The following is a 19,652-nucleotide window of genomic DNA, read 5'->3' as shown; positions in this document are numbered from 1 at the left end:
CTCAAAACGCTACCGTTTCCGGAACAAACGCAGGCGTGTCTGGAGAAACGGTGGGAGTGCTTGGACGAACGCTGGGTGTGTTTATGACGTCAGCCGGGACCGAAAAGCACTGAACTGATCGCACAGGCAGAGTAAGTCTGGAGCTACTCTAAAACTGCTAACTCGTTTGTGATCGCAATAATGCGCATACATCGGTCGCACATTTAAGAAGTTTAGATTCACTCCCAGTAGGCGGCGGCTTAGCGTGTGTAACTCTGCTAGAATCGCCTTGCGAGCGAACAACTCGGAATGAGGGCCAATGTGTCTCCAACCCCTTCCGTATATGGGCCCTCATTCCGAGTCGTTCGCTCTGTAAATTTCTTCGCATCGCAGCGTTTTTCTGCTTAGTACGCATGCGCAATGTTCGCACTGCGACTGCGCCAAGTAATTTTGCTATGAAGATAGGATTTTTACTCACGGCTTTTTCTTCGCTCCGGCGATCGTAGTGTGATTGACAGGAAATGGGTGTTACTGGGCGGAAACACGGCGTTTTATGGGCGTGTGGATGAAAACGCTACCGTTTCCGGAAAAAACGCAGGAGTGGCTGGAGAAACGGGGGAGTGTCTGGGCGAACGCTGGGTGTGTTTATGACGTCAAACCAGGAACGACAAGCACTGAACTGATCGCAGATGCCGAGTAAGTCTGGAGCTACTCTGAAACTGCTAAGAAGTGTGCTAATCGCAATATTGCGAATACATCGTTCGCAATTTTAAGAAGCTAAGATTCACTCCCAGTAGGCGGCGGCTTAGCGTGAGCAACTCTGCTAAAATCGCCTTGCGAGCGAACAACTCGGAATGAGGGCCATTATTCATATGCTCTCTCATTCTCACCTTGAATGGCCTGCTTGTTCTCCCCACATACTGTCTTTGACATGCACATTGTATCATATAAACTACATTTGTACTTTCACAAGTGATAAACTGATTAATTTTGTATTGTTTCTTTGTTACACTTGAATGAAATGTTTCCATTTTACTCCCTTTATTCCCCTTTATATGTTTACATGCCATACATACTCCGCACCTAAAGAAACCTTTCGATTTTATTCTTGTTGTCATAGTAGGTGCAGGGGCCACAGCACTTTTTACCAGCAGGCTCTTCAAGTTCGGTGCTCTTTTATATACCACTCGGGGTTTTTCTGGAATTATTTTTTCCAGAATATGGGCCCTCATTCCGAGTCGTTCGCTCGGTAATTTTCATTGCATCGCAGTGAAATTTCGCTTAGTACGCATGCGCAATATTCGCACTGCGACTGCGCCAAGTAATTTTACAATGAAGATAGTATTTTTACTCATGGCTTTTTCATCGCTCCGGCGATCGTAGTGTGATTGACAGGAAATGGGTGTTACTGGGCGGAAACACAGCGTTTTAGGGGCGTGTGGATAAAAACGCTATCGTTTCCGGAAAAAACGCAGGAGTGGCCGGAGAAACGGGGGAGTGTCTGGGCGAACGCTGGGTGTGTTTGTGACGTCAAACAAGGAACGACAAGCACTGAACTGATCGCAGATGCCGAGTAAGTCTGAAGCTACTCTGAAACTGCTAAGTAGTTTGTAATCGCAATATTGCGAATACATCGTTCGCAAATTTAAGATGCTAAGATACACTCCCAGTAGGCGGCGGCTTAGCGTGAGCAACTCTGCTAAATTCGCCTTGCGACCGATCAACTCGGAATGAGGGCCATTATCTCTTTTCAGAATACCCCAGTGTTTTTTAAGGACACTTTCAATATTCCTGTATTTCTGATTATATGTGGTTACAAACAAAACCGGTAATTCTCCCTCCTCTTCCTTATCCCTAGGTTGTAATAGGGCAACGTTTTACATTGCTTGGAAGGAACAGAGTTGGTGACAGTTAAAGTCAAAGAGATAGCGCTGAGGGTCTTTAAAGGATTATCTATATATTTACTTATCAATACTCACCTCTCCAGCAGCATGCAGCGGTGTCTCCCTTCTTGGCCTTATTCTCTTCCACTCAATATATAGATGAATAACTGGAGTAAACCTAACATAGCTATCACACAACGTGCAGCATCCTGCAAGGGGGAGTTTTTTGAGGCCCCCTGTCACCCACTGCTCTGTTTATCACTAGAGATGTGCGGCTGGTACTTTTCGTGTTTTGGCTTTGGCTTGGTTTTGACAAAACCACCCTTTCGTGTTTTGGTTTTGGATCTGGATGATTTTTGAAACCCCCCATAAAAATAGCTAAAATCACAGAACTTGGGGGTAATTTTGCTCCTACGGTATTATTAACCTCAATAACATTAATTTCCACTCATTTCCAGTCTATTCTGAACACCTCACAAAATTGTTTTTAGGCCTAAAAGTTGCACCAAGGTGGCTGTATGACTAAGCTAAGCGACACAAGTGTGCGGCACAAATACCTGGCCCATCTAGGAGTGGCACTGCAGTGTCAGACAGGAGGGCAGATTTAAAAAATAGTCCCCAAACAGCACATAATACAAAGAAGAAAAAGAGGTGCAAGATGGAATTGTCCTTGGGCCCTCCCACCCACCCTTATGTTGTATAAACAGGTCATGCACAGTTTAACAAACCAATCATTTCGGCGACAGGGTCTGCCACACGACTGTTGATGCAATTACTGGTTTGTTTGAGCCCCCACCAAAAAGAAGCAATCAATCTCTCCTTGCACAAACTGGCTCTACAGAGACAAGATGTCGACCTCATCATCATCCTCCGATTCCTCACCCCTTTCACTGTGTACATACTCTTCACTGAGTATTAATTCGTCCCCACTGGAATCCACCATCACAGTTCCCTGTGTACTTTCTGGAGGCAATAGCTGGTCAAGGTCTTCCCGAAGGAATTTATAATTCAATTTGATGAACATCATCTTCTCCACATTTAGTGTAAGTAACCTCGTACGTCGATTGCTGACAAGGTGACCGGCTGCACTAAACACTCTTTCGGAGTACACACTGGAGGGGGGGCAACTTTGGTAAATAAAGCCAGTTTGTCCAAGGGCCTCCAGATTGCCTCTTTTTCCTGCCAGTATGCGTACGGACTGTCTGACATGCCTACTTGGATGCTGTCACTCATATAATCCTCCACCATTCTTTCAATGGTCACAGAATCATATGCAGTGACAGTAGACATGTCAGTAATCATTGGCAGGTCCTTGCGGCCCCAGTGGCGGGAGAAATTGAAGGAGGAGCTGTTGACGGGTCACGTTCCGCTTGAGGTGACAATTTACTAACCAGCAGGTCTTTGCACCTCTGCACACTTGTGTCTGCTGGAAATGGAGATACAACGTAGGCTTTAATCCTAGGATCGAGCACGGTGGCCAAAATGTAGTGTTCTGATTTCAACAGATTGACCACCCTTGAATCCTGGCAAAGCGAATGAAGGGCTCCATCCACAAGTCCCACATACTTTGCGGAATCGCTCCGTCTTAGATCCTCCTTCAATTTATCCAGCTGCTTCTGCAAAAGCCTGATAAAGGGAATGACCTGACTCAAGCTGGCAGTGTCTGAACTGACTTCACGTGTGGCAAGTTCGAAGGTTTGGAGAACCTTGCACAAGACAGAAATCATTCTCTACTGCGCTTGAGTCAGGTGCATTACCCCTCCTTTGCCTATATCGTAGGTGGATGTATAGGCTTTAATGGCCTTTTGCTGCTCCTCCATCCTCTGAAATATATAGAGTGTTGAATTCCACCTCGTTACCACATCTTGCTTCAGTTGATGGCGGGACAGGTTCACGAGCGTTTGCTGGCGCTCCAGTCTTCGGCACGCGGTGGCAGAATGCCGAAAGTGGCCCGCAATTTTTCGGGCCACCGACACCATTAACTGCACACCCCTGTCATTTTAAAATAAATTCTGCACCACCAAATTAATTGTATGTGCAAAACATGGGACATGCTGATGTTTGCCCAGATATAATGCACGCACAATATTGGTGGCTTTGTCTGATATCACAAATCCCCAGGAGAGTCTAATTGGGGTAAGCCATTCTGCGATGATGTTCCTCAGTTTCCGTAAGAGGTTGTCAGCTGTGTGCCTCGTACGGAAAGCGGTGATACATAGCGTAGCCTGCCTAGGAACGAGTTGGCGTTTGCGATATGCTGCTACTGGTGCCGCTGCTGTTGTTGCTGTGGGAGGCCATACATCTACCCAGTGGGCTGTTACAGTCATATAGTCCTTAGTCTGCCCTGCTCCACATGTCCACATGTCCGTGGTTAAGTGGACACTGGATACAACCGCATTTTGTAGGACACTGGTGACTCTTTTTCTGATGTCTCTACATTCTCGGTATCGCCTGCCTAGAGAAGTGGAACCTAGATGGGATTTTATACCGGGGACACACTATCTCCATCAATTCTCTACGTCCCACTGTACTAATGGTGGATACCAGATGCACGTTTAACACCAACATAGCTGTCAAGGCCTAAGTTACCCGCATTGCAAAAGGATGACTGCTGTCATATTTCATCTTCCTCACAAAGGAGTGTTGGACAGTCAATTGCTTACTGGAAGTAGTACAAGTGGTCTTCCGACTTCCCCTCTGGGATGACGATCGACTCCCAGCAGCAACAACAGCAGCGGCAGCAGCAGCAGGCATACCACTCAAGGATCCTACGGAGGAATCCCGCTTAGGAGAGGACTCCTCAGTCTTGACAGTGACATGGCCTGCAGGACTACTGACATTCCTGACTGAGGAGGAAGTTGGCGTTGAGGGAGTTGGTGGTGTGGTTTGCAGGAGCTTGGGTACAGGAGGAAGAAGGGATTTAGGTGTCAGTGGACTGCTTACACTCTTACCCAAAGTTTCACAACTTGACACTGACTTCTGATGAATGCGCAGCAGGTGACGTATAAGGGAAGATGTTCCTAGGTGGTTAACATATTTACCCCTACTTATTACAGCTTGACAGTGGCAACAGATGGCTTGACACCTGTTGTCCGGAAACCACATCACCATCAGAATCCTCAGGGTCAACTTCCTCCTCAGTGCCAGCATCCTTTCTAATAAAGGAAGTTCCGTTCGTGAGCTCTGATTGGCTCATAAACCGGCACTTCCTTTATTAGACCGGCCTGAGAGCCAGGAGGGAAATGGGAGAGGCGCGCGCTGTGCCCTCCGTGTCCCTCCAACACAAAGAAGCGGGGGGGGGGGGGGGGGAGGGCACTGAGGGGGAATATCTGGCACTGGGGGCATATACCTGGCACTGTGGGGGAATATCTGCCACTGGGGGGAGCAGGCACTGAGGGGGCATATGTGGCACTGTGGGGGGTATATTTGGCACTGGGGGCATGTACCTGGCACTGTGGGGGAATATCTGGCACTGGGGGCATATGTGGCACTGGGTGGGTGGTATATTTGGCACTGGGAGCATATACCTGGCACTGTGGGGTAATATCTGGCACTTGGGGCATATACCTGGCACTGTGGGGTAATATCTGGCACTTGGGTCATATGTGGCACTGGGAGCATGGCCCTAGCAACAAGCGCTACCCCCTAGCAACGAGCATGACACCCAGTGCATGAAACCCCTGGCATCGAGCATGACACCCTGAGCATGAAAATCCCTGGCACCGTGCATGGAACCAAGAGCATAAAACCCCTGGCAATGAGCAGGTAATTTAAAAGTAATTAGAAGCCTTACTGTAGAACTTAATGTGTAATGGGCATTACGGTGTGTGGCATAATGTATCACGGACATTGCGGTGTGTGTCATAATGTGTCAGGCATTACGGTGTGTTGTATACTATATCACGGGCATTGTGGTATGTGGTATAATGTCTCAGGATCATTGCGGTGTGTGTCATACTGTGTCACAGACATTGTATGTGCTATAATGTATCAGGGTCATTGCAGTGTGTAGCATAATGTATAACGGGCATTGCGATTCCTGGCATAATGTGTCACACGCATTACGGTGTGTGGAATAATGTGTCACAGGCATTACGGTGTGTGGCATAATGTGTCGGGGGCATTACGGTGTGTGGCATAATGTGTCGCAGGCATTGTATGTGCTATAATGTATCGGGAATTGCAGTGTGTGGTATAATGTATCACGGACATTGCAGTGTGTGTCATAATGTGTCACAGACATTGTATGTGCTATAATGTATCAGGGGCATTGCAGTGTGTAGCATAATGTATAACGGGCATTGCGATTCCTGTCATAATGTGTCACAGGCATTACGGTGTGTGGCATAATGTGTCGGGGGCATTACAGTGTGTGCATATTGTGTCATGTGCATTATTGTGTGTGGCATAATGTCTAAGGGCCATTGCAGTATGTGGAATAATGTATACTGGGCATTACTATAAGGAGGAAAAACGATAAATAATGTAAGGGGCATGAATCAGGATTATTTTTCTTTTCTGTGGTGGCCAACGTCTGGGCGTGCAGGTTGCAAAACTGGGGTATAAGGTAGTCTTTTCCTGCAATGCCACGCCCCTTTATGTGAAGCCACACCCATTTCAGCAAAGCCACTCCCCTTTTTGGCAGCGTGCACATTTTTGTCCCTTTAATAGTGCCAATTATGGGGGGTATGTGTGTGTGGGGGGGGGGGGGGGGCTTGGCGCCGAAGAATTTTTTGGCTTGTGGAGAAAAATTTCTAGTTACGCCACTGTTTGAAGCTATGTACAATTTTCTTCTTGCCGCTCTTTCTTCAATATTACGCTACTGTACTTTGTAAAAAAAAAAAAAAAGATCACGTGAATATCTTAGTTTCAAGCATCATTATAAAGCACTGTCACCTGTGACGAGCAGGGTCCTGTGTACTCTATCTCCTTTCTCATCCTCATCTGTTTCTTGTTGTGTTGTTACGAGTGATTTGTATTTTGTATGATTGGTTGCTGTGAATGGCGCTGCCGCAGCCTTGTGACTCCATACTGTAAATAAACTGTGTTGATGACAATTCCACTGGTTGTTGTGGTCCAAATTGTACTATAGGACTGGGATCCTGCTGGAATGATCCTATTACAGGAACAGGGGGATTATTCACTATAAAAAGGACATTTCCTAAAGTCCAGAAGTCATTTAACCACTAAGCTGCTACAGAGTAACCCGACAGTGCTTACTGACACTATATCACATCACAAGTATTGTCACAGCCGCGTTCCCAGCGCTGAAATGTTATTTATCAGCATGGTCTGATACTAGGTCTCTGAGCAGTGACACAGAAGACAGACGTGTGATTATTTCCCCCACAGAACACACATAATGTGCAGCTCAGCCCCCCACATCCTGCCCCACTCTGCTCAGCCTCCAGATACCATATCTCAGCTGCTGCCCGGGACTGCACCAGGTGAGGCTCTCTGCAGAACTTCTATCTATCTATCTATCTATCTATCTATCTATCTATCTATCTATCTATCTACCTACCTACCATATCTCAGCTGCTGCCCGGGACTGCACCAGGTGAGGCTCTCTGCAGAACTTCTATCTATCTATCTATCTATCTATCTATCTATCTATCTATCTATCTATCTATCTATCTATCATCGCTTATCTATCTATCTATCTATCTATCTATCTATCTATCTATCTATCTATCTATCTATCTATCTTCGCTTATCTATCTATCTATCTATCTATCTATCTACCATCTCTTATCTATCTATCTATCTATCTATCTATCTATCTATCTATCTATCTATCTATCTATCTATCTACCATATCTTAGCTGCTGCCCGGGACTGCACCAGGTGAGGCTCTCTGCACAACTTCTATCTATCTATCTATCTATCTATCTATCTATCTATCTATCTATCTATCTATCTATCTATCTATCTATCTATCATCGCTTATCTATCTATCTATCTATCTATCTATCTATCTATCTATCTATCTATCTATCTATCTATCTATCTATCTATCATCGCTTATCTATCTATCTATCTATCTATCTATCTATCATCGCTTATCTATCTATCTATCTATCTATCTATCTACCATCTCTTATCTATCTATCTATCTATCTATCTATCTATCTATCTATCTATCTATCTATCTATCTATCTATCTATCTATCTATCTATCTATCTACCATATCTCAGCTGCTGCCCGGGACTGCACCAGGTGAGGCTCTCTGCACAACTTCTATCTGTCTGTCTGTCTATCTATCTATTTATCTATCTAACATCTCTTATCTATCTATCGATCTATCTATCTATCTATCTAACTTTCTATTGTGGCAAGGAGGACCCTGTAAGCTACGCACAGGGTCCTGGGGGTAAGTGGGAAGTGTGGATGGACCAGGTTCCCATCCATTTGGCCCAGACCAGGTCTTATAGGCTTCTTAGCCCAAGAAGCTGCTTCATCAGCCAGCACCTGGGTGCTGGGTATAAAGCAGAGTCTCTCCCATGAGTCAGGGCTCCTGAAGGCAGTTCGTGTCCAGGAGATAGGCCTGCTAGGGACAGTGGGATCCGGAGGGCTGGGCACTAGTGTCAGGATGCCGGGACCTGAAGGGTTCCTTAGTAAGTAAGAGGGAGTGAGGCAGGGCCTAACCTCCCTGGTTGTTTATACTAGATACAGTGATATTTTGTTTTATGTGTATCTTTGTTTTTGAGCAACCTGAATAAAAGGTATTTGTTGTTTTTGCACAAGCCTGGAGTCGGTCGCTGGTGGAATTTTTGTAGCAGAGCACATTCTAGCAAGTCTCCTATTACTCTATCTATCTATCTATCTATCTATCTATCTATCTATCTATCTATCTATCTATCTATCGCAATCAGTGTTATACAGGAACATCCAATATCTGCTCCTGTAAGGTTACAGCAATGATAGGTAATAGAGTATGCAGCAATGATTTAGTCACCTTTGGGGCATCATTATATTGGGTTTTAGCCAGAATTTGATAAGACGGTGGTGAAACAAATATATACTGTATAATGGGAGGAAAGTGCAGTGAACATTGGCCCTCATTCCGAGTTGATCGCTCGCTAGCTGCTTTTAGCAGCATTGTACACGCTAAGCCGCCGCCCTCTGGGAGTGTATCTTAGCTTTGCAGAATTGCGAACGAAAGATTAGCAGAATTGCGAATAGAAATTTCTTAGCAGTGTCTCAGTAGCTCGAGACCTACTCCAACACTGTGATCAGTTCAGCCCGTTTCGTTCCTGGTTTGATGTCACAAACACACCCAGCGTTCGCCCAGACACTCCCCCATTTCTCCAGACACTCCCACGTTTTTCCCTGACACGCCTGCGTTTATCCGCACACTCCCATAAAACGGCCAGTTTCCGCCCAGAAACACCCACTTCCTGTCAATCACACTACGATCACCAGAACAATGAAAAATCTTCGTTAAGCCGTGAGTAAAATACCAAACTTTTGTGCTAATTTACTTGGTGCAGGTGCACTGCGAACATTGCGCATGCGCAGTTTGCGACTTATCGCACTGATGCGAAGAAAAAGAACGAGCGAACAACTCGTAATGAGGGCCATTGTGTGGGCGCCTTGCTGTATCTCTGAGCACTGTTCATAATGTATCATATCCTTATCCAATCTACCTACATAGGCCTATGCTGTATACAGTAGCTAAGAAGCTAAGTGTATCTATTAACGGAAGTCGGGATTCCAGTGCCAGTCTTATCACTGGTGTTGGGATTCTGGCGCCAGTATTTTCAACGGCCAGCATCCCGAGTGCCAGGATGCCACCTGCATCCTATATATATATATATATATATACATACATGCTGTATATATATATATATATATATATATATATATATATATATAATGTGAAACACAATTGTATTTACAGCAATTCTTCCAAGGAAACCCAAGTGGATGTACAATATGCACTGAAGAATACTATTTCCTGGGGACCTGAAACAGACAACCCCTTACCAGAGAATCACCCAAACAAGAGGCCTGAGGCCAATTAGTAGAAAATATTGGTTTAATATCACAGATTAAACACATAAATGTTAAAAAAAATAGTTTAGAAACACAGTTTTTACACAATCTTTGTATATATAAATATAAAATATATATGTCAGTAAGTTATGTCCAGTATATGTTGTTGACTTTAGGTACTCCCTCACCTCTTTTCAAGGTGTGAACTTAAAAGGGAGTATCTTCACAAACTGGGTTAATAGCTCATGACTGACAGAGCCAACGCGTTTCATCTACATGACTTCATCAGGGGTAACAATATAGAATTAAGGCCTAATAAGCACTAAAAAGTCTGCATGTAAAAGATCAGACAGTAACCTTAAGAATGAATAAATTCATCTCCTATATGGCTCCTAACATTAACTTATATTAGAACTCATCTGGAAAGTGATGTCAACCATATGTCGGGGTCCTTCAAACCACCTGAATATATTACATGACTTTTATATTCTTAAATAGTCTGGCTCAGACTTTGGCAAAAGGATATGTATATCAAAATAGTATAGCTGATTTAACAGACATAAGAGTATGCACACTGAAACTTCCTCAGTAAGGTTCACAAACAGTCCAAATAGTTTCTGCAGCACCCATATGTGTGAAAGTATACATATATATATATATATATATATAATTTCTGCAGCGGGGTACACTGGTATTCCACAGGGAATAACATCGGGGTGTAGAGTTGGATCTTGATGCGATGCACCAACAGGCTAAAGCTTTGACTGTTCCCAGGATGCACTGCCCCGCCTCCTCTAAAGCCCCGCCTCTAGGCACTGGAGCTCAGATTGTATGTTGGTGTCTGCAGAGCTTTTTAGAAGACTTCAAGGGCCGCATCACTTTATATGTCTTTATGACATGCTGTGCTGCGGCTCCATCAGCTCCCTCAGCGGCAATGCATACTCCCGCGGCTGGGTTCCCGGGTACCTGCAGCGGGGACGCATCGGATTTAGGCACACCACCACTGACGCTCTCCAGGATCGCGTGGCTGCACTTCAGGGAGGAGGTAAGAGGGTCCCACAGGTGGGACCCGCCCGTAAATCATGGTCCGGTCGCGGTCCCAGGATACGGACCGCGCTGCTGGCGTGGACACTGTACTGCACAGGGACCCCACTATATCCACCAGGGCAGGGAGCACAGGTCGGATTTATTAAAATCCATTTACAATAGGCTCCCCAGTACCTGGTGGTGAAGTCCAGCAGAGGGGATACGGCGCTGACCTGTAGCCCCTCCCCCAGGTCCGGGCGCCATCTACTGCTGTGTACCCGCCCTGGAGCTGCATTTCTCACTCCCTGGCTGAGATTTTGGCGCCATTACATAGCTGGGCTGATCTCTGGGACTGCTGGGCTCTGTCTCCTCTGTAAAGCCGCCTGTCTTATCAGCACTGTGCATTTACGGACACAAGTATTCTACATGTCATTTTAGACATTGTTAGTTAAGAACAAGTGTACTGCTATCTGAATATTTAGTACACGTATTCTGTAATATACATCCAGTATTTACTGTGCATTGTTATATCTGGCATACATATATATTTATTACATGTAATTTTACTAGTCCATTGCAGTTTTATTGTTTATCTGTAATAACTTCTGCATTGTACCTGTGACTGATTGTGCCTGTGGCTGCTGTGTGTACTTCATTCTGCTGTATCACACTAATTGCTATCACTATATTCTGTACCCTGGGGGCCTGGGTGCGTCAGGGTCTCGTGTATATATATATATATATATATATATATATATATATTAGAGATGTGCGGCTGGCACCTTTTGTGTTTTGGTTCTAATTCCACTTTTGTGTTTTGGTTTTGGCTTGGTTTTGCCAAAACCACCCCTTCGTGTTTTGGTTTTGGATCTGGATGATTTTTGAAAAAAAAACATAAAAACGGCTAAAATCCCAGAATTTGGGGGTAATTTTGATCCTACGGTATTATTAACATCAATAACATTCATTTCCACTCATTTCCAGTCTATTCTGAACAACTCACATTATTGTTTTTAGGCCAAAAGGTTGCCCCGAGGTGGCTGTATGACTAAGCTAAAAGACACAAGTGTGCGGCACAAACACCTGGCACATCTAGGAGTGGCACTGCAGTGTCAGATAGGAGGGCAAATATAAAAAAAAAGGCCCCAGACAGCACATGATGCAAAGAAGAAAAAGAGGTGCACCGAGGTTGCTGTATGACTAAGCCAAGCGACACAAACAATTCCAACTGGAATTATACAGCAATATCACTGGAATTATATGGCAGTACCAATGGATATATACGGCAGTATCACTGGAATTATATGGCAGTACCACTGGACATATACGGCAGTAACACTGGAATTATATGGCAGTACCACTGGACATATATGGCAGTATCACTGGAATTATATGGCAGTACCACTGAACATATACGGAAGTGTCAGACAAGATGGCCTAAAATAGTCCCCAAACAGCACATGATGATAAGAAGAAAAAGAGGTGCAAGATGGAATTGTCCTTGGGCCCTCCCACCCACCTTTATGTTGCATAAACAGGACATGCACACTTTAACAAAGCAATAATTTCAGCGATGGGGTCTGCCACACGACTGTGGCTGAAATTATTGTTTTGTTTGATTGGGCCCCCACCAAAACAGAAGCAATCTCTCCTTGCACAAACTGACTCTACAGAGGCAAGATGTCCACCTCCCCCTCTTCCTCCGATTCCTCAGTCCTTTCAGTGTGTACATCCCCCTCCTCACAGAGTATTAATTCGCTCCCACTGGAATCTACCATCTCAGGTCCCTGTGTACTTTCCGGAGACAATTGCTGGTCAAGGTCTTCCTGGAGGTATTTATCATGCATTTTGATGAACATCATCTTCTCCACGTTTTGTGGAAGTAACCTCCCACGCCGATCGCTGACAAGGTTACCGGCTGCACTAAACACTCTTTCGGAGTACACACTGGAGGGGGAGCAACTAAGGTAAAATAAAGCCAGTTTCTGCAAGGGCATCCAAATTGCCTCTTTTTCCTGCCAGTATACGTACGGACTGTCTGACATGCCTACTTGGATGCTGTCACTCATATAATCCTCAACCATTCTTTCAATGGTGACAGAATCATATACAATGACAGTATTCGTTGGCAGGTCCTTCAGTCCGGACCAGATGTCCGCTTTCACTCCTGACTGCCCTGCATCACCGCCAGCGGGTGGGCTAGGAAATCTTATCCTTTTCCTTGCAGCACCAGTGGCGGGAGAAATTGAAGGAGGAGCTGTTGACGGGTCACGTTCCGCTTGAGGTGACAATTTACTCACCAGCAGGCCTTTGCACCTCTACACACTTATCAGAATACCAGTGTACCCCACTGCAGAAAAGTAGATTTATGGTAAACTTACCATTGTTAAATCTCTTTCTGTGAGGTACACTGGAATTCCACAGAGCGCCCACCCTGCCGCAGTTAGCTTCTTTGGGTTTGTATGGCATTAGCCACTGGTTCCTTCTCCTGTCGTGAGAATGTGGTTCTATGTGACTAACATCTACCATCTCTACTACCTGCTACTGCATTGCATGGTTAACGAAACTGAGCTCCTGTGCCTGAAGGCGGGGTTATAGAGGAGGGAACTCAATGCATCCTGGGAGCAGACAAAGCTTTAGCCTGTTGGTGCCTCGGTTCAAGATCCAACTCTAGACACTACACACATATATACATATATATTTATACAATACACTATATATATATATATATATATATATATACTAGGTGCTTCATCGCGCCCTACGGGCGCTCTTCACACCGTCGCAAGGGGCTACGCCCCCTTAACCCTTGCATGCCTTTCTGGGGTTTAATATTTGTATTATATGGAGTATTACCTGCATTCCTTTGTTAGTGGTTAAATATTGCACAATGAAAGGGCGTGCGATGGTGAAGGAGGCGCAGCCCCTTGTGACGGCGTGAACAGCACCTGTAGGGCACGATGTACAGAATGTAGCGGGTGCGGGGGGGACTGCGGATGGTGTCTGTAGATGCTGCGGGTGGAGGGGGGGCAGAAGTGGGGGTGGGGCCTGGATGGGGAAGGTTCGGGAGGTGCTGCGGGTGGGGGAGGGGCAGAGGAGTGGGGGATACAGTTGGAGGAGGGGTCCGGAGGCACTGCATGTGGGGGAGGGGCAGGGGTGCCACGGGTGGGAGAGGGGCAGGTGTGGGGATGTTGTGGATGGGTGAAGGGTTCCGGAGGTGCTATTTGATGGGAAGGGACGGGAGTGCCGGGGGTGGGGTAGGGGACCGCAGGCACCATGGGTAGGGTAGGGGCAGGTACGGGTGGTGCGGCGGATGGGAAAGGAGGTTCAGAGGTGCTGCAGGTGGTGGAGGGGCAAGTGCGGGGGTGCCATTGATGGGGGAGGGGTGGGTGAGGGGGGACAGCGGATGGAGGAGGGTGTCTGCAGATGCTGCGGGTGGAGGGGGGCAGGTGTGGGGGGAGACATATAAGGGGGTGAATGGTGGAGGGGGCCTGGAGGTGCTGTGGGTGGTGAAGGGGCGGAGGAGTGGGAGCCGCGGGTGGTGTAGGGGGTCTGGAGGCACAGCCTGTGGGGGAGGGGTGGAGTGCCGCATGTGGTGGAGGGAAGGTGCGGAGGTGTGGTGCATTGGGGAGAGGTCTGGAGGCACTGCAGGTGCTGTACATGCCATAAAAGGTAGTTGGAGGGTATGCAGTAACAGGGCCAGGACAGGGTTGACAGGGTCAGAACAGGGTTGACAGGGCCAGGACAGGGGTGACAGGGTCAGAACAGAGGTGACGGTGTCAGGACAGGGGTGACGGGGCCAGGACAGGGGCGACGGGGCCAGGACAGAAATGACAGGGACAGGATAGGGGTGACAGGGCCAGGGTAGGGGCGGCAGGACCAGGACAGAGGTGACGGGGCCAGTATAGGGTTGACAGGGCAAGCACAGGGGTGACAGGGCCAGGATAGGGGTAACAGGGCCAGCATAAGGGTGACAGGGCCAGGATAAGGGTGAAAGGGCCAGGATAAGGGTGAAAGGGCCAGGATAAGGGTCGCAGGGCAAGGCCAGGGGTGACAGGGACATGACAGAACACAGGGCATGGGAGAGATTGGTATTAGGGACAAAACAGTGGTGACAGACAGATGTGTCTTACCGGAGTCACTGCTGCTGGCTGCTGCTGTTCCACTCCAACCTGTTGGGATCTGCTGCTGCTGGAGACTTGGCATGGCTGACTCTCTCAGGCTGGAGTCCTGCTTTCTCTGCCCGTCCGCATCCCTCCCCCCCTCCTCAGTCACACACCGCAGACCTCGCGCAGCTGCCGGGCACTGTGGTAAGGTGAGACTGGAAATGACTGGTTAGCCCCCAGGAGATGCTGCGGCTGGAGGGAGAAGGGGGTCATAGCATGCACGTGGCGCGGACCTCGCGGCTGCCGGGCACTGTGGTAAGGGGAGACTGGGAGTGACTGGTTAGCTCCCAGGAGATGCTGCGGCTGGAGGGAGGAGTGGATCGGAGCCTGCAAGCAGCTTGGATTTCTGCAGCGCTACCCGCCAGCTAAAGTGTGTGAATGAGCTGGGCGCACCTCACTGCGGGTGGCAGCGCTGCAGCAAGCGGTGCGGTTGCCGGGGCTGGAGATAACAGAGGCAGTACGGAACCTGCACAGCGGCAGGTGCCCCACAAAACTGCAGCTAAGAAGCGTGGAGTGTGCCAGAAAGTGACGCTCCTCCGCGCCAGAGAGACCCTGCTATGTGGGGGGTCAAGCACACAGTGAGCCGGTGCCCGTCTGTCTGTATGACATACCCCTCACACACCCCCATACCTCCCAAATGTCACGATTTTCGTGGGACAGTTCCATTTTTGGATGTCTGTCCCGCTGTCCCACCCGCGGGTCGCAGTGTCCGGCGGTGGGGGGGGGGGGGCAGTTGGAAAGCTCCTGTACTCGCTGTTCTGCTTAGCAGAGCAGCGGTGAATAGTGGAGACAGAGGGAGAGGGGGCATCAGGGGGTACGGATTAAGGGGAGGTTCCAGCAGCAGAGCCGGATTAAGGGGGGGGGGCAAGGGGTATGTACCGTTGGTCCCACAGTTTTAGGGGGCCCCCCGGCTGGAGTAGCTCTGTCCCAGCTCAGAAGCCCCCCCCCCGTCCTGCCAGCAACAACGGCAGCATTGTGCTACAGTCAGCACACGCTGCTGCGTATTTGCAGGTCTGTGGTGTTGCAGGGAGGCAGCAGTCTCCCTGCTTTCTTCTGCCTGTGCGGGTGTATAGGGGGGAGCGACCACCTCCTCTGGATTTAGCCCTAGCTGAGGGGCCAAAATCCCATAAAAAAAATAAAAAGCGAAATTTGCATAAGGGGGCGTGGCCCGCGATTAGGCCCCCCCCCCAACCCACAGCAGGCACAGCAATGAGATAGGGCTCCCCTGTCTCAAGTGCCCTGGGCCCCCCGGACTCATAATCAGCCCCTGGGGGCATGCCAGCAGCTCACAGAGCGCTGGGCATGCCCCCTCACTGACGAAAACGGGGGCCCTCCTGTGAAGCCATGCCCCTTTTCGCTGAGTGTGTTTCCCTCCTTCTGCCTGGAGAAAGCTCCTGCAGAAAGCTGGGAGGTCTGCACCCCTGCCTGTGTCATGTCCATACTATCTGTTTCTGCTCCTAGTCTCCTGTAGATTTGGCCAGATCTGTGACTCATTTGACTAACTCCGCCCAGTGTTGTGACTCCGCCCAGCGTTAGCAAATGAATCAAAAAGTCACAGATCTGGGCTATTATATAGGAAATACACACTATATATATATATATATATATATATATATATATACACTATATATATATATATATATATATACTGTATTCCTACACTACACTATATATATATATATATATATATACACACACACACACACACACACACTATATGTATGTATGTATATATATATATATATATATATATATATATATAATGTGCAAAATTGGAACGCACACACCTTCTATAATTTTGGTAGGGTGCTCGGTCACAAGTAATATCCAGAAATTGTGAAAATAGTCCACATAAACCAGCACACCTTAAGTAGCAGTAGATATTTTACAGAATTTTCATTTTAAAGTGCAACGTTCAAACATTGATGTATACAGCTATACAAAGTGGATACTCAGCAGCTCAATCCATAGTGGCAGCGAATATTTGGATATAGGATAGTCAACCTGTATATATAGGTGGACAGGATTGACTGGAACTGACTAGAAATTAATGTCATTGTTGTTACAGTAATAACACTATATGACAAACACACGTCCAAGTTACCTGATTTTATCTGTTTTTATCGATTTTTATCAATGGTCATAGATCCTTAAAAAACCCAGATACAAAACCAAACCCCAAATATCATGATTTAGAACCAAAACCAATATAAGGGGGGTCTGCGCACATGCTTACTATGAACTAATGGGCTAGATGCATCAACGCTTGGAGAGTGATAAAATGGAGAGAGAAAAAGTAACAGTCAACTCCTAACTGCCATGGCACAGACCCTGTTTGAAAAAATGACAGTTAGGAGCTGATTGGCTGGTAGTTTATCACTTTCTATTTTATCACTCTCCAAGCGATGATGCAGCTAGCCCAAAGTCTTTATTGGTGCACTTAACACCTTGATTTTCTTAATGACTTGTTCCTGTCTGGCATGCAGTAATAGGGACTTCTTCTGCACCATGATTGTGACATTGCGATATGTTCCAGATTGTCTGAGAATATAGAAGTTTAATGTAGATTCAAATAAACAAGCAAATGTAATTGCCATGGCGTATTGTCATAGTGATGAAGACTGATTTCCTTTTTCTTTCCGTACAGGTTTAAGAATTATCTACATAGCTATCAGAATATGTTCTTCATGGTCATTCTTCTCCTTTGTGTCCCTTCTACCTCCACCCAAAGTCACCCCCCACTCACCTACGCCTGTCGGACTGCTAAGAAAGCAGAATGCAATAAACTCCACTTCGTGCCCGGTCACAACCTTCTAGGAGAGGGACTGGACATTGTGACAATGAAGAAGACGAGAGCGTACCTGGTAAATCTACAGAAGTATGAAACCCCTGATGAAACGTGCACTGTGTGCAACAACCCATACATGAATAAATCTTGGCAGAAGGTGCCCCTTGGTGTGGTAGATTGGAAGCCCCTGTCGTACTGTGAGAGGAAGATCAGCAGTGGGGTCTCTCAGACTGCAACGTCCTTAGCTGAGGAATCTGCATCCAATGTGGAGAAAAACTGGGAGGCCGGACTGGAGCTCAATCATAAATTGGCCAATGCCAAGCTGGTACTGGCTGGATCCCAGTCACAGCTGGCACAGTTTGCTCAAAGTAAGACCAGCAATGACCGCTACACCTTCATCAAGCAGCAGCTGAGTTGCCTCTATTACAGGTATATAGTCCTCCGAAAGCTTCTCATTGTCATCATGAAGTCAGGAAAAAGTCCCAATGAACTCCATTATTCCATTAGTTTCCATTTCAGTCATTGGCTATTCAGGTTATATTATAATCTTTGAGTGTGGGACACCTTTAAAATAGTCTGGGATCATCAAGAGATAGGCCATGGAGAATAATACAGTACAGCACATTCAGTATATCTGGTACAGGATAACCCAAGTATGGCTTTATAAGGCTGTCAGTGGCACACTCTCATTCCCATACTTTTTTTTATCTCTGCTGTCTAACTTGATCTCAAACTGGTCTTGATCGCTCTTGTCTGCACCTGCCTGACCGCAGTTTGTGATTGCTATTCTTGGCTGCCGCCCGCCCTTACCTCAACCTCTTTATTGATTATCCTTGTTTGCCACCTGCCCTGACCATGGTGTGTAACCCCTACTACTATGTTTGCTGCATGTTACTATCAAGGATAACACCTGACTATTCTGCCTTTTGTGTTTAGTTACCAGGTGTTATCTGGTATTGGCTCCATGTGTGTCAACGTACTAGTAATCAGCTGGTTACTCAAATATGGAATTCCGGGTTATTGTAAATTAGCATTTAAAGAATGGATTCATCAGTTCTCACTAAGGTATAAACATGATTCCAGCATTGTCTGCACAAATAAAAGAAAAAGAGAAACACCTTATTCTAGATAGAGATGAGCGGGTTCGGTTCCTCGGAATCCGAACCCGCCCGAACTTCACCCTCTTTTTGCACGGGTCTGAGCAGACTCTGATCCTCCCGCCTTGCTCGGTTAACCCGAGCGCGCCCGAACGTCATCATCCCGCTGTCGGATTCTCGCAAGACTCGGATTCTATATAAGGAGCCGCGCGTCGCAGCCATTTTCACACGTGCATTGAGATTGATAGGGAGAGGACGTGGCTGGCGTCCTCTCCGTTTATATAGTTAGTAGTTAGTTGATCAGATTGCTACTGCTTATAGCTTATTGTGGGGAGGATTGGGGAGCAGCTGTTAGGAGGAGTACAGTCAGTGCAGAGTTTTGCTAGTTTTTTTTTATCCGTTCTCTGCCTGAAAAAAACGCTCCATACCATATCTGTGCTCAGCCTCAGTGTGCTGCATGATATATCTATGTATATCTGACAAGCTGTGTGAGCAGTGAGCACTCAGCACAAATTGTGGGGGAGACTGGGGAGCAGTTATAGCAGGAGTACAGTGCACACTTTTGCTGCCAGTGACCACCAGTATATTGTCTGCCTGAAAAAGTTAAACTCTCCTGTGGTGTTTTTTTTTTTTATTCTATAAACGCATTCTGTTGAAAGTGTCCAGCAGGTCCGTCATTCATTATATTATATAAATATTTACCTACAGTAGTGT

At 46.8% G+C, this 19,652-nt stretch overlaps 1 protein-coding gene and 1 long non-coding RNA gene across 2 annotated transcripts in view; one reads left to right on the top strand and one right to left on the bottom strand.

The window, feature by feature from the left end:
* LOC134945726 (uncharacterized) overlaps positions 1-19,652 on the bottom strand; it is an 889,695-nt gene that overhangs the window by 352,648 nt on the left and 517,395 nt on the right. The window lies entirely within an intron of this gene.
* The window catches only part of LOC134945721 (perforin-1-like), a 31,217-nt gene continuing 29,268 nt past the window's right edge, over positions 17,704-19,652 (top strand). Inside the window, exon 1 of the mRNA XM_063935173.1 lies at positions 17,704-18,270. Coding sequence (XP_063791243.1) covers positions 17,732-18,270 — 539 coding nt within the window. The 5' untranslated portion in view covers positions 17,704-17,731. The remainder of the gene's footprint in view (positions 18,271-19,652) is intronic.

The sequence above is a fragment of the Pseudophryne corroboree genome, chromosome 7, assembly GCF_028390025.1.
Source record: "Pseudophryne corroboree isolate aPseCor3 chromosome 7, aPseCor3.hap2, whole genome shotgun sequence".
Lineage (NCBI taxonomy): Eukaryota > Metazoa > Chordata > Amphibia > Anura > Myobatrachidae > Pseudophryne > Pseudophryne corroboree.
Note: the sequence above shows the minus strand (reverse complement) of the source record. Positions and strands in the feature narration are given on the sequence as shown.